The sequence below is a fragment of the Nymphalis io genome, chromosome 27 (assembly GCF_905147045.1).
Source record: "Nymphalis io chromosome 27, ilAglIoxx1.1, whole genome shotgun sequence".
Lineage (NCBI taxonomy): Eukaryota > Metazoa > Arthropoda > Insecta > Lepidoptera > Nymphalidae > Nymphalis > Nymphalis io.
Window position 1 is genome coordinate 1,905,773 of NC_065914.1, and position 25,272 is coordinate 1,931,044.

Consider the following 25,272-nt stretch of genomic DNA (forward strand, 5'->3'; position numbering starts at 1 on the left):
AGCGTTTTGTTTCGAACAATTCTGACATTTTTTCTTCTTCTAGGAATTAGCATCTAGCTCAGAAGAAAACCCCGATTACACTGATATAGAGCTGATACAGCACGTCAATGTTGACATATTGAGGCTTATACGGCTTTTGACAGGTGAGTCGGTAAATATAAGTAATATCAAATATATCAATACCAAATGTTGCCATATATTTCTCGATTGTCAGAAAGAAATTCTATTCGTTATCATTGAATTTATATAGTTTTTTAAGTATATTTTATCGGCCTCCCTTATAAACGTTGTAAGACCAATAGATTAATTAAGCAATGCTGTGTCTTCTTCTTTCGAATGTCAAATCAATAATGACAGAAAGAGAGAAATCAGTGTTTAACTATAACTTTTTATATAAGGTAATATATATCTATGTTATATAAACATTATTGTATTTCAGAATCTATTCAAAAGTTTAAATTGTTAAGAAAATCAGCGCATATAGTACTCGTTGTGTCGCTGGAGAAAGCTGTCTGGAATTGGATAGACACATACCCGCAGGTTAGATTATATATTGTTTAATTATCTGTGGAAACTTAACTGCTGTTTTATTATTTTATATTAATATACTATAAGTATCATCACACTGTACGATTCCCTAAAGAGTGAATATAATTTGCAAAAATAATATTTATTATAAAGCTTTAATATTTAAAGGTAATTATAATCTGGTGGTAGGGCTTTGTGCAAGCCCGTCTGGGTAGGTACCACCCACTCATCAGATATTCTACCGCAAAACAGTAGTACTTGTTATTGTTGTGTTCCGGTTTGAAGGATGAGTGAGCCAGTGTAATTACAGGCACAAGGGACATAACATCTTAGTTCCCAAGGTTGGTGGCGCAATAGCGATGTAAGCGATGGTTAACATTTCTTACAATGGGAATATCTATGGGCGTTGGTGACCACTTACCATCAAATGGCCCATATGATCGTCCGCCAACCTATACTATAAAAAAATAAAGTAAAATCAAGTAAATAGTAAGTTAATCATTTATATAAAAAGCAAGTTGTCTAACAGTAAATGCCCCACTACTGGGATTAGTTTCCTCTCATTTTATGCAGAAATTTTGGTGTTTACTCATTTCTCTAATGTGGGCTTGTACTTGGACATGAAACAGACTTTCATCCTACATATGCAGGTCCTCACAATCTTAACCTGCGACCAATAGAATCAATTGCAAACCAAAGAGAATTCTAAGAGATCATTTCCCAGCTGTGGAACTATAATAATAATATTTTATTTATTTCTTTGCAAAAAGTTAACAACTTGCCATAAAACATTTAAATACCAGCTAAATAGTGTGAATACTGGTGCTTGCATTAGGTAAACTGTTTTACAAGACACCAGGCATCCACTCCTGTTTATTTGAACAAAAAAGAAAAAGAAATGTATAAAGTGAGAAGTTAGAAATAAAAAAAATATAAAATGAAACAAATATGATGTCCATGCTTATGTGAGCGTGAGTACGTGCGCTGTATACAGTAAAGAGCTATTAAAAAAAAAGCAAGTGTTATACGACCTTTTTCTACTGACAGTTTTATAACGTACATATTATTTTATGTTGCAGGAATTCGCAGAAGTCCAATGGCGGTCTAACGATGAATTAAGTAAATGCTGCGACACACTCTTCGAGATCCTACAAGATAGTATCTCGGACAACAAGAAGTCGAGGGTGGCGATGTGGCCGCTGCAGATTATGTTATTGATTTTGAATCCTGTATGTATAGCAATAGAGTTTATATTTCAATACACGCTTTTACATTTAATTAATTTTAAAACCACTTTCATACAACCGATTGTGCTGAAATTTTGCACACACTTGGTACTAGTGATAATGCAAATTATTATAACTATTTACTTCGATTGAGATCAATTTAAATATAATTGTTTATTATTGTCACACGCGCAAATTTCATATATATATACATATATTATATAAATTACTCAAATCTGTGGCGTCCACCACATGTGCATCCCACTAACATACATACTTACACACATATTATAAACATACATAAACACACATCCAAACAGACATACTACACAACACATTCCAACTCAACATAGAATATTGGATTGACGACACAACGGACGATCGAACGTACACAGTGGACAACCGCATTGTTTATCTCCGTTGTGACGTCGTCCTTTGTTCTGTGTTGAGGCCCCGCCTACCGGTGCAAGCGCATTGGAGCGACGGATCTTTTATATTGGCTACGAATGATCCTACCAACGTTTACGACTTACGCATTATTCTACCACCGTCATAACCGTTACTTGCGCTTCAAAATAATTCGCTTTGTGTTTAAGTTTTGTGTTCGTGTTTATGTGTACATATGTGATCTTCTATGCCTGTATAACGTTATTTCTTCTGTGTGCATATATTGTGTGACCATCCGCGTGAGTTTCATTTCTTATTATAATATTCTCACAGACCCTAACACACGCGTCACTTACCCATAAATCAATGAAATTTCTAACATTCCTATTGACCCCTAATTAATATGTTAGAAGTGGGGATAACATAAGCCCAAGAGGTCAAAATAAAAAAATAAATAATATGTAATAATATCAGCTTTTAGTGATTTATAAAGTAATAGTCCCTAGAATTTGTGGAGATACATTTATTGTAGCGGGATGTTATTGTTTATTTTGTATTTCTAGAAAGTTCTGGAAGAAATAGTGAACGCTGACAGCGGGGCGCCGTACAGTCCGCGACACACGAAGAAGAAGCACTTCATAGACACTCTTAAGCGCGGACTTAGTGAGTTTATGAAAAGTCACACTTGCTTTTTCCAAGAATTAACGTATGCAAATTTTCACGTACGAAAAATCTTCTAAATATATCTAAATTGTGGGCGTGGAGCCGGTTTTTATGAGATTTACACTCAATGCCCCATTGCATTGTAAAAAATTGCATGCGTAGTAAGAACAGACTAAAAGAGATTTTGGTCCCAATAGCATCCTCCGTGGTGACCACCAGAAGTTACCGTCTTTTTTTTTAACGCTAGAAAATCGCATTACGCGTATCCCCCACGGGAACAGTGGGGGGGGAGGGGTATGTGAGGCTCGCCGGTGTCCTAGGCGCCAAACGCGCCCCGAACATCGGAATACCCATTAAAAACCAGCGGTACCCTTTCCGCCTTAACGAGGAGCGCCACGGGATCGCTTTCGCATGCTACCGTCATTAGAAGTTATCGCCTTAACAACCTGCAGTAATAAATGTTAATTCAGCAACAAAAAAGCATATCGGATATCTATTAATTTATTTTTTACTGGCTAAACCCGTGGCATCGCCAGCGTGGATTTCGGATTGTGTCGAAAATCCTGCAAAATCAATTTCAACGTACATAATGCCTATTCGAATTATACATATTTAAATTATTAGGTAGAAGCGGTTGTCTAAAGGAATAAGAGTTTTAATAACTTCCAAATAGCCATAGATAGATAGATAGAATATACTTTATTGTTCACCATTGTTTTACTTTATAAAAATTACATAACATATTGTTACAACCTAATAAGCATTTTTATATTATATGTTTTATATCAAAATTATTTTCAATTTATACGCTCGTTGTCCGCAATTGAATTAATAAAATATACTAATAATTTATTTAATCGCTTAATTTCAATTTATTAAAAATAATAAAAACATGATGTTTTCACTAATCACTTGAATTATAAGAGATGTTAGCAAATAGCGATTGCAAGCAAATGTACCTTCCGATATTTTCTAAGCAAACAATGAAATATTCACTCGTTTAAAGTAAAATGTGTGTTCATATTCAGGCCCCCAAAACAATTGGAAGCAGATAACAGAAGCTGCAATAGTGACGTGCGTTAAGCTCTGCAAGGCCTCAACTTACGTGAAAATAGCTGACTCGGGTAACGTTATCTTCGTGCTCGTCAAATCCGTCATTAATGACCTTAAGGTAAGTCAATGTTTGTTACACGCTAGATATGATAATGGTGTACTGCCTCGTTGGTCTAGTGGCTAGATATAAGGCCACCCGGAGTCAGGAAGTTGAAAGTATGTACGCTCCCATGCCTCGAAAAACACGTAAAGCTGTTGGTCCTGCGCTTGAACTGGTGGTGTTGGATTTGCCGCCCCATCAGATTATGAGAGTTAGGGAATAGAGAGTGCACCTGTGTTTAATTTTATTATTCAAACAGTAACTTAATATGTAGGTATTGTACTTGGCCACAGGACTAAGTGCAAGTACCTCTCTGTTAGTTACTCTGCCGCCGTAAACAGCATTATTGTAAATAGTAAGAGCAATGCTTAGTATTGTTGTGTTCAGGTATGAAATGTGAGTGAGTGAGCAAAGTAGACACAAGGGACATAACATCTTGGTTCCCAAGGTTGGTGCATTGACAATTTAAGGAATGGTTAATATTTCTTACGGCACCAAGTCTACGGGCGGTGGGACCACTTCCTCCAGACAGCCCATGTACCTCTACTATGAACGCATGTATGTATGTATGTATATATGTCACGGCGCCTCCCGCAGTCGCTGCTGTTCAACCCCGAGAAGCCGTACGCTCGCGGCGCGCCGTACCCCGGGTACTCGGAGCTGGACCTGCTGACGGACTGCTTCGTGTCGCTGTTCCGCGTCATGCCGCACTCCAACGACACGCACAAAGTGTGCCTGAACCTCCTCACCAACATCTCCTACCACTACCACTACGTCATCGTCGACTCGCTACTCAGGTTAGTTCTACTGATCTCTTATTCCTGTTTCTTGCCGACTACCAATAATTCTTGCAAGGAATGGTTAATATTTCTTACAATGCCAATGACTCATATTTTACACGTGGTAAAGGAAAGGTGTATATACAATAAATAAAGTCCACATTCGGATATCCGAATACAGTCTGCAATCGTATGCCGCCGCATGCAAGCGTTCCATGCAAATATTGACTTTATATATTGCGTAGACAATTCAATTTCCTTTTTCACATGTAGTGTTAATGTAAATCGTAATTTAAACGATAGTTATACAAGTATCGATTCAATAATTTTGATGAAATGTTTTCAGGATAATCAAACAGCCTCGATTGCCGTGGTGGCCGCAAATTGAGCTGCTCTACTCGAGAGCTGCGGAACTACGGGCAATGTTTACGGCCACGTTGAACAAAGCAAAGCAGGTATTTATTTATGATGATATCTTGGTTTAAAGTTTTGATTTTTTTTTCGTCATTGTATATATAATTGTTAAATAAAAAAAAAACAAATAAATATACATTTCTTATTGTTATAAAATTTAATAGCAACGAAGTATATAGTGGTCGGACCAAGGCTTAAATCAATATATTAAAAAAAACACTACAATAATAGTACACTCAAATATAATTAATAAAAGCTTTTTTTCTATTTTCAGGCCTATAAAGTCCAATCGCCATTACGAATGATATCATTATCACTAAAGTCTAAAGAAGTTCAATCGAAATTCAACAAGTCAGAAGAGATGACAGCGTATGGGAACCTGCTCCTACTGCTTGTGAAACTAGTTCACGCTGATCCCAAGCTCATGTTGAGTGTAAGTTATTTCTTGAGTCATTTCAGAATCATATAATCCTGTATAAGAAGACTTGTTGCCTGGTTCCTTAACTTGACCTTGAATTTGCGATTATCTCTTAAGAGGCGCACGCGCATCTTATCTGTGCTTACTAATATTTTTTTACTTTAATTTCCAATAGAATCGCAGCCGTACGGGGATAGAGATCCAATCGTCTACTATGGAACTGATCGACGGGCTCGTATCACTTGTTCATCACACCGGAATGGAGGAGATATCCCAGGAGGCGATGGACGCGCTGCTCGCCCTGCACAGGCCGGATAGGGTGCACATGTGGAACCCTGAAGCGCCGCTCGACACTTTCTGTGATTTCAGGTAAGAATAACCGGTCATGTTTTGTCTAATTAAGAATCTAGCCAGTCTGGATCAACATCACCTATAGCTGACTCCTATGGTAGGAGTGAAGGTGAAATGAACAAGTTTGACCTTGACTTAAAATGGTACCATTGGTGGAGATCAAAATAATCAGTCATTGTATGTGAATTCGTGTAAAAATTTGAATATTGGTGAAGTTGTTTTCGGAGCTATGGAAGTGAAATAAATAAATATATATTAATCAAGAAATGTTTGTAATGCATAATATAACGGAATTATCAGCGAATGGCATGGAATTGGATATAATAAACTTTGTAGTTTTATGTAGTGCCGTAATTAAATAATCTTTAAACTTAAGATGTCTTGGGCCCAGCGGGGGGATATTTACGTGCTGTTAAACACTACTGCTGTTATGTATTACTACTATACCAATATAATTTCCTCACTCCAGCTCGCAAATTCTGTACAACATAAGTCAGAAGCTGATCCAGCGAGAGATCGGGAACTATCGCGAAGTGCTGCGTTGGCTGCGCGACGTGCTGACATGCCGGAACGAGTTCCTCGCCAAGCAGAAGGACTACGCCAACGTCAGCTCACAGATACCGAAATGCAAACAGGCGCATTTTAATTTGGAGGTAAGTTGGAATTAAATATTCTGAGTAGATAATCTGATGTAGTACTGGTGGTAGGATTTTGTGCAAGCTAGTCTGGGTAGGTACAACCCACTCATCAGATATTCACCGAAAAACAGCAGTACTTGATTTTGTTCTGTTCCGGTTTGAAGGGTGAGTGAGCCAGTGTAATTACAGGCACAAGGGATATAAAATCTTAGTTCCCAAGGTTGGTGGCGCATTGGCTATGTAAGCGATGGTTTACATTTCTTACAATGCCATTGTCTAAGGGCCTTGGTGACCACTTACCATCAGGTGGCTCATATGCTCGTCCGCCTTCCTATTTTTTTATATATATATATAAATCAACACATAATTAATTATACAATATATAAATTGATGGCGTTAGTTGTTATTTTAATCACTTGATGCGGAGAGCTTGATATTGATAAACAAAACAGTGAACTGTATATAATATTAGATAGACAGAATAGACGGATTTATGCGCACGCACGTATCTTTGTAAGACGTTCAGATGATGCCGAGACGTCGGCCCGGACAACGGTTCATTCATTGTACTCAGCATCACGCTATATTCTGTTTTAATCTGTGTCTAAGCAAACAGATGCACTCGCATCCGACATATTGAAACACATCTGAATTAAGAATATGTATGTAACCACAGATAATACAGTGCAGGATACCTGCAAATGTAGGATGAAATACTGCCTCACGTTTATTCGCGCTGGCGCTCGTCGCAGGTGGTGTTCTTCATGTACCTGTGGTCCATCGACACGGAGGCGGTGCTGGTGGCCATGTCGTGCTTCGCCCTGCTGTGCCAGGAGGCCGACTCGCGCTGCGGCTCGGACGACGTGTCGGTGCACACGCTGCTGCCCAACTACGCCGTGTTCCAGGAGATCGCGCACACTTCCACCGTGCTCACCACCGGTGCGCCCCCCACTCCTATTTACACCTACACAATCTTAAATAATTTAATGTATACTCAACGTCATATTTGAATTATAAAAAATTGATTGAGTTCTAGAAATATTTACGAAAAGTGGTACTCGTTAGTTATTTGACTGATATTAGTAATGAATATCATATGATATTATATATATGATATCATTTATATTATAGCTTTCGATTCTCGATTTTCTGTATAAATGAAATTAACTAAAACAATTATTATAAACAAAAGTTGGGCGTGGCTTAAATATCTGAATGACGAAGGTCATAAGGTACTGTCGGCATCTTCAATAAAAAAAATATCTTTTTACAAGCAGCCAGTCAGGATGCTTTTACAAAAACATTCACAGTAAGTATCGTAGAAATATTATTAGTGGTAGAGCTGTGTCCAAATCCATCTAGGTAAGTACCGTCCCTCATCATATATACTACCGCCAAACAGCAATACTTAGTATTGTTGTATTTCGGTTTGGAAAGTGTGTGACCAAGTAACTACAGACATGAGAGACATGACACCGTAGTTTCCAAGGTTGCTACCAATTATGTAACTACTTGGCATCAGCTCTTGTCAGTTTATATAGACCCTTATTATACACGCGTGGAGCCGGGCCAGAAAGCTAGTATTAATATAAACATAGAAGTTTTGGAGCTTCTAATACATCGTTATTCCGTTACTAAACTAATGAAAACTTGCCAGTACTTGCCATCTCTTTTCTATAATAGTAAAATTTAATTCTAGAATATTCCATATCAATTACTAATATAACACTATGATTTAGGTTCAGCAGCTCTTCAAAAACGTATAATGGCATTGCTGAGGAAGATAGAACATTGCGTGAACGGTGTTCAGCCTGCCTGGGAGGAGACGTTTATACGTTGGTGAGTACACCATTTTATACACTTGGGCTACCTCGTTTGTTTAAAGGCTAGATCATAAGCCCTCAAATCGCTAGAGACTGGATTCAAACCCCGGTTAAAAGCCAATAAAAAATAACCTGACAATGAACTCCCATGCCATGCAGGAAGGTACGTAAAGCTTGATACTCTTCCCGGTCGTGTCGGATTGCTGTCCCATCAGATTATGAGATTGAGGGTATAGAGAGTGCACCGGTGTTTGCGCATTCACTCTTGCTACATCTTAGACCGTGTCGATGCTTAAGATTAGGCAAGTCAATGGTCAAACGCTTGCCTATTAAGTGTAAAAAAAAGAAAAAATACGTTTCACGCAGTTGGATAGTCTCCTTCAGAATGGTATGAAATCGGTTAGGAGGAAATCATCATTATTATACATGTTTAATGCTTTTATTTAATGTTAAATAAGGGTCAAATGATGCAACCGAATTCGAAACCTGTCCCAGTGTTTCGTCCAACACGCATGTATGTACTCATAGTGTTTGTTACGATACGAACTAGCAATATGATCTTGAAGTACTGTTAAAATTTGTTGTGAGAATTTTTGTAATGGTAAGGCGTTTAGCCTTTATGTACCGTTGGCAAAACGATTAAAATTATTCATTTTTGTTTTTGTGTATTATGTTTATATTTTATCCAAAGTGAGTATTGAAGAAACTCTTTTTAAAAAAGAAATAAACGTTTTTTAAACGTTTGTCTAAAGTTTGTTTTATACCTATGGCAGAAGAAGTAAAGACAAACAAACTTTTGATTTACACGTACCCATGCGTTTTGCTAAATAATTATATTATAAACTTAGATCAAATAGAGACATTATAAATATTGGAAGTATCGTGCTCATACAAACCGCACGGACACCCTTAGACTCGCACAGACCCGCACCGGCACAGGCGGTCCGCGTCGGTCCACGTCAGTGCAGTCGCAGTGTACCCTTACGCTCGTGCGCAGGGACTCGGTGTGCAAGCTGCAGCAGAAGTACCCGAAGGGCGTGGCGGGTGACAAGCCGCCCGAGTCGCCGCACCACGCCGCCGCCGAGTGCCGCGTGGCGCCGCACAGCGACCACGACGGGGAGGTGCGGGTGCGGTTCTTTGTTACCGCCTTTCCCCACGGGGACGGGGGGGGGGGCACACTGACCACTGGCTTAGCGACACCTGAACTCATTTACTTCAACTTGAGTATTTTTCATTTTATAAATAAATGTATATTGCCACATCCTTCAACTTCTGTACTGTATTCTGTTCAATCCGTCTTCTCCTTCATATCTAAAAGAACGTTTTCAATTTCTTAGTTCTTCACATAGCCATAATCTTCGTTCTGAAGAGAATTTGATTTTAAAAATACCACCTCATACAACATCTTTTTATAGTGACTCATTTACAGTCCATTCAATTCGTCTTTGGAACTCTCTTCCACTAGAAGCAAGACGTGCACCAACTATTACTTCTTTTAAAAAAATGATAAAAGAGCACTATCTTGCTTCATGAAGAAATACTGCAATTAAATATTTTATTTATTATGTAAGTATCTATAGTATGTAAATGTATATATTTATAATGTGTATGTATATTATATTATTATATAATTATATATTTATGGAATATTTATTTATGTATCGTATATATACATATATATATTGTATCTATTTTTTTTTTTTTATGTATTAAATAATTGTACACCCCTACCATCCTATCTCTCTCCTCTACCAAAGGTTGCCTGGAAGAGATCGCTGTTTTAGCGATAAGGCCGCCTATTGTACATTTTTCTTTTCTTTGTTTTGTTTTACTCCTATTATTTTTGTCTATATTGGTGTGCAATAAAGAGTATATAAATAAATAAATAAATAAATATATTGCCTACATTTAGATTACGAAGAAGTTATCACGTTCAAATGGACATTAGTATTTAATCTATAACGATTAAAAAAAACAATATTTTCTCTTTTAGATGCAAATCCAGGAATGGGCGAACATGACCTCGTTCCTGTGCGCTCTCGGTGGAGTTTGTCTTAAACGGAAGCCAGCCCCCGTGCGGTCTCAATTGCACACTGACGGTGAGAACATTGATTTATTTATTTATCATTGTATTATTTTGTATGACGTCATCAGAGTGGGATGGAACCTTGTCAAAAGTAAATCGAACAAAGGAGCGATAGCAAAGAAGTTCCGAATAATAATAATTATTGTTAGTATGTATCATAATAATGTATCAAAATATCTGTGGTTTTAACTACTACTAACGCCACCTAGTGAATAAAGTTTACATCACTGATCCCACGTGTTTTAATAGGTTATGGGCCCAGTCATATGCGCACTCGCGCCACTGTCGACGTACCATTCCGTCTTGTTAAACTTGCCGTTTATTAAAACAACGTTAAAAACGCATTTATTAGTGGTTTTCTTCAATAACGGACACTGGTTCCGATAATGTCCGGTGCTTTTACATTTGTAACAAGTAACTTCCTTTGTTATTAAATCTGTCACTGACTTCTTGTTTGACGTAAATGCATGGGCATTTTGCTTCGGCTTACTTTTGCGATTTTTTAAATAATATTTATTTTTTGCCATAAATGCAGCGCCGCTAGATTCGGATTCATTTGCAACTTCCATGTCAAGCAATTTTGATTTAATGACATCAGCAGTTATCGGAATTCCTGAATGCTCTATAGCCATTATCATAGGTGAATAACGATCGGTTAAACCTGCTAATAATAATGATCTCACCCATTCGTCGGTGATTGTAAATCCTGTGCCATTTAGGCGTTGACCTGTTTCGACAATTTGTGTGACATAGGTAACCATCGAGTCACAACTATCCAGTCTAATATATATTTAATGTCGAGGTAAGGTTATTTTCCTCGAGAAATCGGGGTCATCAAACATGGTTTTTAATTTAGTCCATAATGCCGCTGAACTTTCGGTATTTCTTTTGTGCACGTACAATGCTGGATCAATCGTCAATATTAACTTTGCCTTTGTTTTGCCATCTTCTGCTGGCTTAATTTCGAAACCGGCTGGTGGTTTGATGTACTTTTCCATCCCGTCTAAAACCAGTAAGTTATCAGCCGCAAAACACCACTCGTCATAATTCTCCCTGCCTTTTAATTTTGGCACACTTGTTATATAGTTTGAATTAATGTTTCCGTGAATCACAAACACAATTTATCTATTTTCAATTAAATAACTGATAAATTCGGAAGAGGCCCATAACCTATTAAAATAAGACCTATTATAATGAGAGCTATCAATAATGCAATTGAAGACAAACATGTCAATACCTGAGGTTTTGCAAACAAAAGTGGGGGAAATGTGTTAAGGTTAAAAAGGGCTATTTATGGACTAAAGCAATCATCTCTAGCATGGTATGAGAGGGTTAAAGATTGTCTTTGTAAATTATGTTTCAACAACAGCCAGTATGAACTATGTTTGTTTGCAAAAACTAAAGATAATGTTAAAATAATCATTGGGTTGTATGTAGATGATTTCTTAATTTTTTCAAACAACGACAAAGAAACTAAAAAATTGAAAAATGCATTAGCTTCAGAGTTTAAGTTAAAAGATTTGGGTCCTGTTAGACAGTATCTAGGAATGAGAATAAATGTAAACAAAGATTTTATTACTATTGATCAAACACAGTATATTGAACAATTAGTTGAAAAATTTTAGATGTCTGATTATAAGCCTCAGAGTACTCCTATTGAACCTAAATTGAATATCGAAAATCTACAGAATGTTTGCCTAATGTTCCTTATCAAAAACTCATTGGCAGTTTAATGTATCTGGCAGTATTAACAAGACCAGACATTGCTTATGCTGTAAGCTATCTCAGCCAATTTAATACTTGTTATAATGTCAGTTGCTACAATTATGCAAAACGAATATTGAGATACTTGCAATGTACTAAAAATTATTGTTTAAAGTATACCTATATATATATTGTTTATAGTATATAAAGAATTGAACATAAAATAAAATTTAAAGAGTATCATTTCTATTTCATATACCAGAAAGTATAATGTTTCAGGAAAGACGCCCCAAGAAGTCGAGTACTGTCTGGTCACCCGGTAAGTTTAATTATATATATTTTTTTATTTCAATGTTGTAGTTTTTACTTCCTACACAGACGTCGTCATATTTCTTGCCAATTCAAACAAAAAAATAATGAATTATACACTTAAACCTTCGTCGTGAATCTACTGGTGGTAGAGCTTTGTGCAAGCTCGTCTGGGTAGGTACCACCCACTCATCAGATATTCTACCGCAAAGCAGCAGTACTTGGTATTGTTGTGTTCCGGTTTGAAGGGTGAGTGAGCCAGCGTGATTACAGGCACAAGTGACATAACATCTTAGTTCCCAAGGTTGGTGGCGCATTGGTGATGTAAGCGATGGTTAACATTTCTTAAATGCCAATGTATATGGGCGTTGGTGACCACTTACCATCAGGTGGCCCATATGCACGTCCACCTTCCTATTCTATATAAAAAAAAACACTCCGTCCATTGCTGAAAACCGTAGCGTTTTTGCATTTATCGCGTTCATACAGACGGACGCGACGGGAGGACTTTGTTTTATAATATGGTATTTCTTTTTATAGATTTATTGGCCAGCTATTAGGATTACTACTCTGCAGTAACGAAGGCTTCGGCGCCCAAATACAGAGTCACGTCAAGGTATCGGTCGGCGACGAAATGTCTCCGGCACTGTACCCGATACTATTCGATCAAATAAAAGCAATAGTCGACAAGTTCTTCGATCAGCAACAACAGGTATGATATTCATTTTGATTCTTTCTCACAATTAATATATTTTTTAATATAAAATAGGTAGACATCGTGGCAAATGAGCCATGGTAAGTGGTTACCATTGCCCATAGACATTGGAACTGTAAGAATCATATCATATCAACAACCCCTAACATACCCAATGCTTTTACAAACCACCAATCTAAGGAACTTAACAATAAATCTTAGATGTGATGGTTGGTGGCGAATTGACAGTATATAGAGTGGTATATATTTCTTGTAGAGCCAGTAAAAAAAGTCTAATCAAACTCAAAATCTATAGGAAATCTGTAGAAAAAGGTTTTCAAGTTTATTTTACAACTCCATTGCTCATTGGTCGATATGTATATACATAAATTACCGATCTAGGCAGGTTTACTCAACGTATTTTCCTTCACCCAGCGCCTAACCTTCAAGCCCGAGATAACTTATCACAAACACAAATACAGCCAAGGTACAATACATGATCTGCGTTCTAGATACACGTATTATATACTTTAATATATTAATTATACTTATAGGTGATGCTAACAGATATAAACACGCAATTCGTCGAACATACGATATTCATAATGAAAAGTATATTGGATAATAAGAAGAACGACCAGCCCTGTGAACATCTTAGCACTACATCCATCGAAGGATTGATGTTAGCCATTGTTAGGTAATTATATTTATAGTTATGTATTTCGGGCGATTTCACCCACTTTAAATGGTCCCAGAGATGAGTGTGTTCAAATAAAGACAACGAACTCTACTGTTTTATTATATAAGCCGTATCTTGGGTTTTGACTTCAAATTTTTATTTAAAAATGTTATAAAACAGTGAGTTTTTTGGGTATTTGGGGTTGCGTTCGAGTATATACATATATATACATATGTAAAACATCTAGTGGTGTGTGCGCAAACACACACTCATAATTCGATGGAATGGTAATCTAACACGACCGAATTGGAGAGTTCAAGCGTGGGACCACCGGCTTTGGTCCGTAAGAAAACGTGCAAATTCCTGTATGTCTTCTTCAACTTTTCTATAATAATTCGACCACTGACCGAGCTTATAATAATACATATACTATTCCGCAGATACGTCCGTCACCTAGACATGACGGTGCTGTCCGTACATATCAAGACGAAGCTCTGCCAAGTCGTTGACGCAATGATGAGGCGGAGAGATGACCTAGCTTTCAGACAGGTAATTTAAAGAATTAGTCATCCGATTGATAAATGGCCCATTTATGACCTTATGGTAGTGGTCACAACCGCGCTTAGACATTGGCGCTGAAAAAAATATCAACCGTACCTTATATAGCCAATGCGCCAACCTTGGGTACTATGATGTTATGTTCCTGTTTGTAGTTACACTGGCCTACTCACCCTTAAAACCGGAACACAACAATATCAAGTACTGCTGTTTAGCGGTAGAATATTTGATGAATGGATGGTACGTTAACCTGTACCTTTAAAAACACAGCACAGTTAATAATTCCATCGTCAAACGTTTCATCCAGGAGATGAAGTTCCGCAATAAAATGGTGGAGTACGTCACAGACTGGGTCCTCGGGACCTCGCATCAAATCGCACTGCCCCTGAGGGCGGACGCTTCCTCCATTACCAGGTAGTATACATACAGCTTTGTTTATTTAAAACCAGCAATTAAATTCATTTGGACGATAAATTCAATAACCGATTGTATTTAATAATTATTATTTTAAATTTAATTTTGTAACTCTGATTTTCAAATGGTAAATGAAACTCAGGAAGTGCTTTCCATTAGTTACATTTAACATAATTGTATTTTATGATATATACCCAGTAGCAAATAACTAGATAGCGCGATTCAGGAATGTGACATATTGAATGAGCGCCATCTATCGCCATTATGCATACTATATAAATTAACGAGATGAAATTTAATTCTTCTTCATTACATCGATAGAAAATAATATTATAAAGTTTCATCCTGTGATTGGAATAGGATATATATATATGTCTTTCTCATTCCATACTCGTGTGGTCCACATAGTGTGATCTTATAAGATAAATTGTATTATATCCTAAACATAACTAATATTGTCAATGCGAAATTGTGTTTGTTTGTTTGTGATCACGTATTAACTATTCAACTGATCATCATGAGATTTTGTATATACGTTGTCAGGGATCCAATAAAGAACATAAGAGTACCCACACATACTGTATTTTTGATTGATTCACAAAAAAATCACATTATTTTTATGTTTCTCCAAATGACTAATAGTTGAGTCTTGCGATCTAAATGCACTGTACCACCAGCGGTTTAGTAGTCTTCCTCAATAGTATGATCAGGTATTATATTTCCAGGGAGCTGGACCAGGCCTGCATGGAGGCCGTGGCGGCACTGCTTAAAGGTCTGCCGCTGCAGCCCCAGGAGTCCAACCGTGGAAAACTCATGGAGGCCAAGAGCCAGCTCTTCTTGAAGTGAGATATTTACATGGCAGATATTCTTTATTTATGCATTTTATATAATGTTTAGTTATGTAACAAATACACTTACTCAGTGGTATATGGTTTGTACCTCTCACTCATAAAATATTCTACCGGAAATCAGCAATACAATTGAAAGGTAGTGAGCCACAGATACAAGGGACATTGAATCTTAATTTTTAAGGTTGGTGGCGAATTTGCGGTGTAAGAGATGGATTAATATTTCATACAATGCGCTGTCTGTGTGTGTGTGACCTGTCTGTCTGTGACCCATGATTACCATTATTAATTAATTGTTCCTACTTCGTAAAATTTTAAATAATCTTTAATTTTTATTTTTATTTGTTATAACTCTGCTATGTATTTTGATTTAATTATTTGTGAAGACTTAATCGGTATATGTTATAACTGTTTGTCTTCCTAGATTAAATAAATAAATAAGTTAATCCATTCGCTTGTCTGTCTATATATATAATAACTGTGCGATTCTGTGCGTTGATATGCCAGTAAGTCACTATACTAACTACTGGGGCTAGCACAATGAAAATCGGCATTTGAAAAGTTGTATGAAAATTTGTGTTTCTTCTAAATTATGAGGCGAGCGAAACTACGAGAAGCGGTAGTAATAAATAAATGGTCTTCTAGTATATGTTCTTTGTTATATATCACTTTTGGCGGTAATTTATATAATGATATAATATATTTCCAGGTATTTCACTCTATTCATGAACTTACTGAACGATTGCAACGAGGTCGAGCTGACGGAGGGCCCGGGACGTCTGGACACCTTAAGGAACGCGACCATCCAGGCCATGTCCAACTTACTTTCCGCGAATATCGACTCCGGATTCATGCATAGTATTGGTAAGTGAGAATAACATTTTTTTTAATATTATGAGTAGTGGGACGAGGTAAAGGGCCACCTGATGATAAATTGTCACTACCGCCCATAGGCATTGGCGAGGTAAGAAATAATAAACATTCCTTACATCGCCAATGCGCTATCAACCTTGGGAATTTTGGGAACTGAGATATTATGCCCCTTATGTTTGTAATTACACTGACTCTTATTAATAATTAATTATAATTACACTGACTGACTGGAACGCAACAATAATAAGTATTGCTGCTTAGTGACACAACATCTGATGAGTGGGTGGTACCCACCCAGGCGGGCTTGCACAAAGCCCTACCACCAGGTAAATTCGAAAACCATACTTCGAATTGTCGAGTCAAGTCGATTTTTACAGTATGTATAACTTTATATTTAGGTCTAAAGAATTTATGTTTTATAAAAAAAAGCGTTTATTTTGAGCCTCTGATGCACAATCAATAATATTACAATTTTAAAAAATAAACAAATGTATGTATTAAGATAATATTTTAAGTTTATAAAGTCATGGATTATCAATCGTTAGTCATTTACTGATCACATTGATAAGTCACACTGACAAATAACAGTTACCATGGTAACCGCGTCCTTGACAGCTGCAACGTGTATGCTGCCAGAGCTTTTGTCCACAGATAAACCGTAACGGCCTGTGATTGTCCCACTGCTGGGCTAAAGGCCTCTCCTCTTTTTGAGGAGAAGGTTTGAAGCTTATTCCACCACGCTGCTCCAATGCGGGTTGGTGGAATACACATGTGGCAGAATTTCAGTGAAATTAGACACATGCAGGTTTCTTCACGTTGTTTTCCTTCACCGTAAAGCAGGAGATGAATTATAATCACAAATTAAGCACATGAAAATTCAGTGAGGCTTGCCCAGGCTTGAACCCACGATCATCGGTTAAGATTCACGCGTTCTTACCACTGGGCAATCTCGGCTCACAGATAAACGCTAACAATATATTTATGACTGCCTTTACAGGACAATCATCTAGCAATAGTAAAGTCTAACAATAGCGCAAGCAAGAAATTTTGCTCGATTTTTCCCTCCAAACACCGTTTCTGGTTGTTGCTGTAATGGGTACCACACCACTTTGATTCAATGACTGATCCTTTAAATTTTGCAATTTGTTAAACAGGTTTGGGTTACCACCGCGATTTACAAACGCGAGCTGCATTCATGAAAGTTTTGACGAAGATCCTGCAGCAAGGCACAGGGTTCGACGCCCTGGCAGAGACCGTTCTGGCGGACCGCTTCGAGCAGCTCGTTCAGCTCGTCACCACGAAATCGGATAAGGTGGGTGGAGCGTTTCCAAGATACTTACAGTATCAGGCTGTACATGTCCCACTGCTGGGCTAAGACCGAGGCATTTTAATACGTAATGTTACCCATAGTTAGTAAACTGAATGTCGTTAGGATGAGGCAAGTGCAAGTGCTATGTACACTTGTAATTGAGATGCACATTAGATATACTATTATTGTTTTATAAATTATTTTTTCAATGATTTATGTGTATGTTGTAAGTGTGCTATTATAAATAAATAAAAAAATAAATAGTTTTAGTGACCAGACGTCAGACATACGTTTGCTTTTGTCACTGGCTCAGTTTTTATTGTGATAATTTAGGTATGCTGTTGTAATGTATTTCAACAGCAATTAAAAAAGAATAAAAATGTGGCAAATTTCCAGGGTGAGCTGCCGATCGCTATGGCGCTGGCGAGCGTGGTGGGCTCCGCTCAGATGGACGAGCTGGCGCGCGTGCTGGTGTCGCTGTTCGACGCCAAGCACCTGCTGGCGCCGCTGCTCTTGAACATCTTCTACCGGGAGGTTGAGGTCTGTGCGGTGAGTGACCCTTACTATACAAATTCTCTGGTCTCAATGCCTTGGCTCATATTTAACCAACTTTCTTTTCGAAAAAGTCACTTACGCCCATATACGCTAAAACCACAGGATCTAAGATGCATCTCGTCGCGTCTATCCGTTCCAACGGCATAACCGGTTACACAAGTACGTCACGCAGCAAAACTTTCATTTTAGTTTCCATGATATTTAATAAAACGCAATAGACGAAAAAAAAGCCGAGATGGCCCAGTGGTAAGAACGCGTGAATCTTAACCGATGATCGTGGGGTCAAGCCCGGGCAGGTACCACTGAATTTTCATGTGCTTAATTTGTGATTATAATTCATCTCGTGCTTTACGGTGAAGTAAAACATTGTGAGGAAACCTGCATGTGTCTAATTTCACTGAAATTCTGCCACATGTGTATTCCACCAACCCGCATTGGAGCAGCGTGGTGGAATAAGGTCCAAGCCTTCTCCTCAAAAAGAGGAGAGGAGGCCTTAGCCCAGCAGTGGGACATTCACAGGCTGTTACGGTAGGGCAATAGACGAATAGAATTGATCATATTTCGTCTACATAACTTAATTCAACAGTATATCGAATTCATCATACACAATCTGTGCGATGAATCCCAAAAATAATTTCCATGAAACGTTCTTCACGTAACAAATGCTTTTAGGTCATTTTAAGGTACGACCTCGAAATGTAGGTCCGGGCTTTATATATTTCTCGTTGAACACAACGTTAGCGTCATTTAAAATACAAGTGGTGCCACCTATTTTAGGCGTGTAATAGGGGAACTATATTTATAAGTATAGATATAAATCCAATGTAGTTCCAAGGCGAACCTACTAGCGCCATCTTGCGTGTTGTAATTATCAACAACTGCCACGTTGGTGGATAGAGGACAGGGGCGATGAAAAGTTTGTTCCTATCTTTCTCTGACATATTTGTCTTAAAGTTAATCCATTATGGTGACGTTATTGATTCGTATATTAATATTAGCTACCCCGGTTTCGCACGGGTAGAATAATGTTCTACATAAAACGTTTATATTGAAGGACAAAAACAAAGAACAATTCTAGTTTTTTTTTTTACAGAACAAAACATTTTAACATTTTTTTTATTGGGCAATTGTTTATGAACGCAATACAACAAACATACAACCATTTTTATTTATATACAAGATTATTTACTGGAATTAAATAATTAGAAATAATGTCAAAGAACCAGTATATAGAATAATAATTATATATATATAATATACAATTAAATACTTGCCATATATACAAATTGTTGTTTTTCTGTATACGAGTATATAAGCTTCGATATTTGTTTTTATTTTGTTTATTTTATAACATAAAAACAAATAATTATGTAAAATTATTTTTTTAGGTCTCGGACTGCATGCAAACGTTATTCAGGGGGAATTCGGTAGGCAGCAAAATTATGGCCTTCTGTTTCAAAATATACGACTACGGATACCTCCAGAGCTTACTGGAGCCGCCGATAACAGCGCTGCTGGACGAGGCGGATCGTAACGCTAGTTTGAGCTTCGAAATCGACCCCGCTAGGTGAGAGCAGCTGCTTACGATAAAATAATATGGTTCAATTTTTTTTACCTTTAATTTTATTATTGCAAGGCAACCTGGTCGTAATTTTTTGTTTATTTAGTACAGTTTGGATGACTGGCAATCCAGCTACCTGATGGTAAGTGGTCACCACCGCCCACAGACATTGGCACTGTATGAAATATTGACCATCCTTTACATTGCCAGGGCGCCACCAACATTAAAAACTCCCTGTTATGTCCCTTTTGTATTTACACGGGCTCACTTACCCTTAACACTGAATACGACAATACTAAGTATTGCGCTTTGGTGCTTAGAATGTGTAATGTATGGGTGACAATTAAGTAGAAGCACTGTAAAGAATATAATCTGTTTCTCATACCGTCAATACGCTGCAAACCACGAGAACTATATCATAAATAGCTTATACCAATGGCAGAAATATGAGCTCGGACTTATACATGCCGTTTATCCAATGCAGGCTGGACCCGACCCACGACATAGAAATCAACAGGAACAATCTCCGAAACCTGACACACGAGGTCTTCGAGAGGATCATCGGTTCCGCCGATAAATTCCCTTCGCAGCTGCGGAGCATGTGTCATTGCTTGTACCAGGTATGAATGACTTACTTGAATCAAGGTTTTTTTTGGGTATGTCCCTGGAACACCATTGATTATCAACAGGCAACTGTATATATCTATATTTTGTTTGTTACGTAATAACTAATATCATGAAATTTTGCATACATATCGACAGATGGTACAGAAAAGGTTATCCGAACAGTAAACAAAACTCTCCCCCTCTTCAAATGCAGGCGAAAATTAGTTTACTATATATTTATTTATATATTTAAGACGAAGTGCTCTAGAGGTTATAACGCGTTCAAACCTAGACAATCACCACTGGATGTTCATGTGCTTAATTTGTGTTTATAATTCATCTCGTTCGTTGAGCGTGAAGGAAAACTTCGTGAGGAAACCTGCATGAGTCTTAATTTACTGAAATTCTGCCACATGTGTATTCCACCAACCCGCAATGGATCGCCGTGTATAAGCTCCGACCTTTTCCTCAAAAAGGAGAGCAGGCCTTAGCCCAGTAGTGGGATATTCATAGGCTGTTACTTACTTTTAAGAATAGATTACTGAAAAAGATTGGTCAAAATTTGTACTTTTTATATTTGGACTAAAAACAATTACTTCAGATAATTTGCCTGAAAAGCCGTAGGACATACTTGATGTTAATCAACTTCAATTAAATTTCCAGGTCCTAAGAAAGAGATTCGGCCAGTTTTCGCAGACAAATGTGGGAGTGGTTGGTGCCGTTTTATTCTTACGGTACATAAATCCAGCCATAGGTGAGTTTAATAATCGCAGTGTCATTAATGGTTGTAACCCAAATGTCAGTTAATATATGTACTGTGTATGAGCAGCTTGGTGAAGGGATTGGTGCAAGCCCGTTCTGCCGTCAAATAAAAATACTTAGTTTTGTTGAGTTCCTGTTTAAAGTATGAGTGAGCCAGTGTAACTACAATCGGATATAACGTTTTTTTTTACTTAGGTTAGTTGTGTATTGACAACGTCTATGGATGGTGGTGACCACCAGGTGACATCTTTGCCAGTCTATCTACTCATTTTGAATTAAAAAAAAAATATATATATATATATATATATAGGCCTAAAACCAATCTTTTCGCTTCCAGTGTCCCCTCAGGAGATGGGAATAGTGAATCGACCCATTCCACCTCACATCAAGAGAGGGCTCCTGCTCATGTCGAAGGTTCTGCAGAACATCGCGAACCACATGGAGTTCTCCAAGGAGCAACATATGTTGCCCTTCAACGATTTCCTGAGGGAACACTTTGAAGCTGGACGCAAGTAAGAGAATTGTTTGATTAATTTGAGACAAAGTTTCCTGTTAGCCCATTGGCTGTCAGGAAACCTTCTTACCAGACAGACATGAGATACGGTGTCCAAACGTAACTGTAACTTTAATACGTAAGATATTTACAGGTTCTTCATAGAGATAGCATCGGACTGCCAGTCGGTGGACCAGACCTCGCACAACCTATCCTTCATCAGCGACGTGGTGGCGCTGCATCGCCTGCTGTGGAACCACCAGGAGAAGATCGGAGACTACCTGTCCTGCAGCCGTGACTACAACGACGTCGGGCGGCGACCCTTCGACAAGGTGAGGTTTAAATACTTTGAGTATGAATGGTATATAAAGACAATTTAGGCGACATTCTCACAGCGAAAATACCGATCCGACAAAATATTCAGCGATCTTCTTTGAACGAGGCGTGAAGAGGCATCTTGCGGGCCGGCAAGGCGAAGGCGGCTAGTGCAGAACATTCTTCCCGACTGTACTGGCCGTCGTCGCGTTTGGACTCTACTACCACTTACCATCAGGTGGAGTAGAGTCATTTGCCCTCCCGGCAAATATGTAAAAAAAAGATTCGTTTTAATGGTCCGTTTTATGGTATTCGTTTTTATTCACTAATTTTTAACCAATCAAAATAGTCTTGTGTATGGTTACTCATTTCTTTTTAATATATACAAATGTGCGTGTATACTATGTACGTTGAGTATGTACGTGTGTGTCTTCTGTGGATTATCCAATAGTATTTTACGCCTTAAAATATAATTTTTTTTATTTACAGATGGCAACACTTCTCGCCTATCTGGGACCACCTGAACATAAGTCTGTGGAATCGTAAGTTAATCTTTGATAAATCACAGAACTCCACTAAGCAATGTGATCTTGGCACATTTTCTAATATAAACTCAACTCACAGCACTTCAAGTCTTCTGTTCTCGTCGTACGCGCGCTTGTCTTCCATTGACATGTCGTCACCGATTTTCGAGGAGCTTATAGTCGAGCACAATATGCACCAGAAAGAAGAATATAAGAGCATACAGAGTTTAAATATCTTCTACCAGGCCGGCACCAGCAAGATCGGTAACCCGGTCTTCTATTTCATTTCTAGGAGATACAAGTAAGTTGTATATTTATTTTAATTTTAAAATTTATTTTAAATCACCTAACATAGGTACACGACATAACAAACAACCTAGGTAATATATACGAGTAATAGTACTCGCCCGTGCATTAGGGGGTAATTCCTTGAGGCTTAAGCTTGCTTTGTACCAAATTTTATCAAAATCGATTCAGTATCTTAGCCTTGAAAGCGTAACAGGAAGACATAGTTACTTTTACATTTATAATGTTACTATAGATATTTCAATAAGCAAAGAGAATAGATAGACAAACGCGAACGTCACGCGTCACATACATACCTACATAGACTTATATACTTCTATTTGGTAGAATTCGCATGTGGCAGAACTTCAGTGAAATTAGACACATGCAGGTTTCCTCACGATGTTTTCCTTCACCGCAAAATTCAGAATTCTACCAACCCGCATTGGAGCAGCGTGGTGGAATAAGCTCCAAACCTTCTCCTCAAAAAGAGGAGAGGAGGCCTTTAGCCCAGCAGTGGGACATTCACAGGCTGTTACGGTACGGTACGGTACGGTACTTCTATTTGCCAAAACATATTGTTATTCGTCGTTGAAAGAGTGAGATAGAAGAGTGAGATTATAATGTATTATTATAAAGAAACACACAAACAGACAGACAGACTTCGTAGGCAGCTCAGTAGATAATCAAAGAAAAAAGAATAACTATTAAGTTTTCAACTCGTATTTAATAGAAAATATGAAATAATACAAAAAATAATATATTTTTTTTGTCATTTTTACAGGATTGGTGAAATAAATGCGAACTTGTTCATATACCACGTGATTATAACCCTGAAGCCGTTCTGCCAGAAACCGTTCGAGTTGATCGTCGACTTCACACACACGAACTCGAATAACCGGTTCAGGTGAGCTTGATAGACATTTATCTGTTCTGTGTATTAATGTGACTCATCGATTATTGTTTAAGCTTTGTCTCTTTGAGATATCTTTATTAGTGCTCGGTGCGATATTGAGTCACCGTGTGTGTGTGTGTGTGTGCGCGTGTGTGTGTGTGTGTGCGCGTGTGTGCGTGTGTGTGTGTGCTTTTACTGTGATTTTAGATTTTAGGTGAAAAAATTATGAGAACATTTTGCAGTATAAATTAGAATCTTATGCGTTACGGTTTCCAAAAATATGGGAAAAATGCTCATTGGCAAAGCCCGCATTGAAGTAATGTCCATTGTTCTATATTACAGGACGAACTTCCTGCAGAAGTGGTTCAGCGTGCTCCCTGAGGTGGCGTACTCTAGCGCGCACGCGTGCTACATCTACAACTGCAACAGCTATGTGCGGGAGTACACCAAGTTCCACGAGTCCATTCTGGCGCCGCTCAGGGTATGTCACTACTCACGTAAGCAGGGCGACCACCACAACTGGACATCTGGTGTTGGCATAAGTCAACTCACTGATCTAACGATACAATACAATATTCACAAGGGATATAACATCTTAGTTGGTGAAAAAGAAGGTTCATATTTCTTACTGCGTGATTATACCTACCTATTTTATATATACATATATATAAAAAAATGTTTACTCAAATATTTTTAACGCCATTGAATGCCTTTTGAATAATTTAAAGAACCGGGAAAATTGCGTTTTAGAGCAAAAGTGTAAGCAAACATTACACTCAATTGTAGTCCATTTAAAAATATATTGTACAAACATTGTGAAAAAAAAAATTCGAGACCTTTTTTTTAAATTTAAAATGTTCCACTTACCTTTTTTATATAAATAATAAGATGTATAGTGGCAATTCTTCATAAAGTATATCTCGTTTTCCCTCCAGGGCAATAGAAAGCTCATATTCATAGATAACATCAGTCGCCTCAGCGATTACGTTGATCCGGAACAGCAGATGTTACCAGGAACGACTTTGGCCTTGGGAGGACATCTAACGGTCTTCAAGAATGTTTTGAAATTGTCGCACAAAGACACCAAAGTTACCATAAAGGTATGCACATAATGATATACATTTTTGTACACAGAAGCCTTTAAAGTCGCACTCGATATTAATATATTTAATTAATTCTATATATCATTACTAAAAGTATAGATTGCCACATACCAGCTGCTATAAAGATATAGTATTATATATACAGTATTTACTAGCTGTGCCCGCGGTTTCCATCCGCGTATAACTTAAAGAAATAACTATAAGCAGACTTATAATATTTCAGTATATACAACATTTTTAGTTTTATTTACGTTTGATATTAGCCAAAGTTTCACCCAATGTAACTGAACAGTTATTTGATAGCATTTAAGTGAAGTTA

General features: G+C 37.7%; 1 protein-coding gene across 5 annotated transcripts in view; it reads left to right on the top strand.

The window, feature by feature from the left end:
- Window positions 1-25,272, top strand: part of LOC126778764 (neurofibromin-like) — an 82,570-nt gene that overhangs the window by 13,512 nt on the left and 43,786 nt on the right. For 2 of the 5 annotated variants that reach the window (XM_050502383.1, XM_050502387.1), the window contains exons 5-37: window positions 44-143; window positions 440-540; window positions 1,608-1,757; window positions 2,705-2,804; window positions 3,833-3,975; window positions 4,555-4,754; window positions 5,083-5,191; window positions 5,425-5,583; window positions 5,744-5,937; window positions 6,389-6,572; window positions 7,310-7,496; window positions 8,297-8,396; window positions 9,378-9,507; window positions 10,374-10,479; window positions 12,450-12,489; window positions 13,020-13,191; window positions 13,728-13,870; window positions 14,293-14,401; window positions 14,718-14,824; window positions 15,535-15,666; window positions 16,382-16,536; window positions 17,700-17,857; window positions 18,251-18,403; window positions 19,798-19,976; window positions 20,455-20,590; window positions 21,240-21,330; window positions 21,676-21,850; window positions 21,986-22,163; window positions 22,636-22,688; window positions 22,771-22,971; window positions 23,740-23,862; window positions 24,193-24,331; window positions 24,786-24,950. In XM_050502383.1, coding sequence (XP_050358340.1) covers window positions 44-143; window positions 440-540; window positions 1,608-1,757; window positions 2,705-2,804; window positions 3,833-3,975; window positions 4,555-4,754; window positions 5,083-5,191; window positions 5,425-5,583; window positions 5,744-5,937; window positions 6,389-6,572; window positions 7,310-7,496; window positions 8,297-8,396; window positions 9,378-9,507; window positions 10,374-10,479; window positions 12,450-12,489; window positions 13,020-13,191; window positions 13,728-13,870; window positions 14,293-14,401; window positions 14,718-14,824; window positions 15,535-15,666; window positions 16,382-16,536; window positions 17,700-17,857; window positions 18,251-18,403; window positions 19,798-19,976; window positions 20,455-20,590; window positions 21,240-21,330; window positions 21,676-21,850; window positions 21,986-22,163; window positions 22,636-22,688; window positions 22,771-22,971; window positions 23,740-23,862; window positions 24,193-24,331; window positions 24,786-24,950 — 4,572 coding nt within the window. The remainder of the gene's footprint in view (window positions 1-43; window positions 144-439; window positions 541-1,607; window positions 1,758-2,704; window positions 2,805-3,832; window positions 3,976-4,554; window positions 4,755-5,082; window positions 5,192-5,424; window positions 5,584-5,743; window positions 5,938-6,388; window positions 6,573-7,309; window positions 7,497-8,296; window positions 8,397-9,377; window positions 9,508-10,373; window positions 10,480-12,449; window positions 12,490-13,019; window positions 13,192-13,727; window positions 13,871-14,292; window positions 14,402-14,717; window positions 14,825-15,534; window positions 15,667-16,381; window positions 16,537-17,699; window positions 17,858-18,250; window positions 18,404-19,797; window positions 19,977-20,454; window positions 20,591-21,239; window positions 21,331-21,675; window positions 21,851-21,985; window positions 22,164-22,635; window positions 22,689-22,770; window positions 22,972-23,739; window positions 23,863-24,192; window positions 24,332-24,785; window positions 24,951-25,272) is intronic. The other 3 variants (XM_050502386.1, XM_050502385.1, XM_050502384.1) reach the window with 3 other exon arrangements.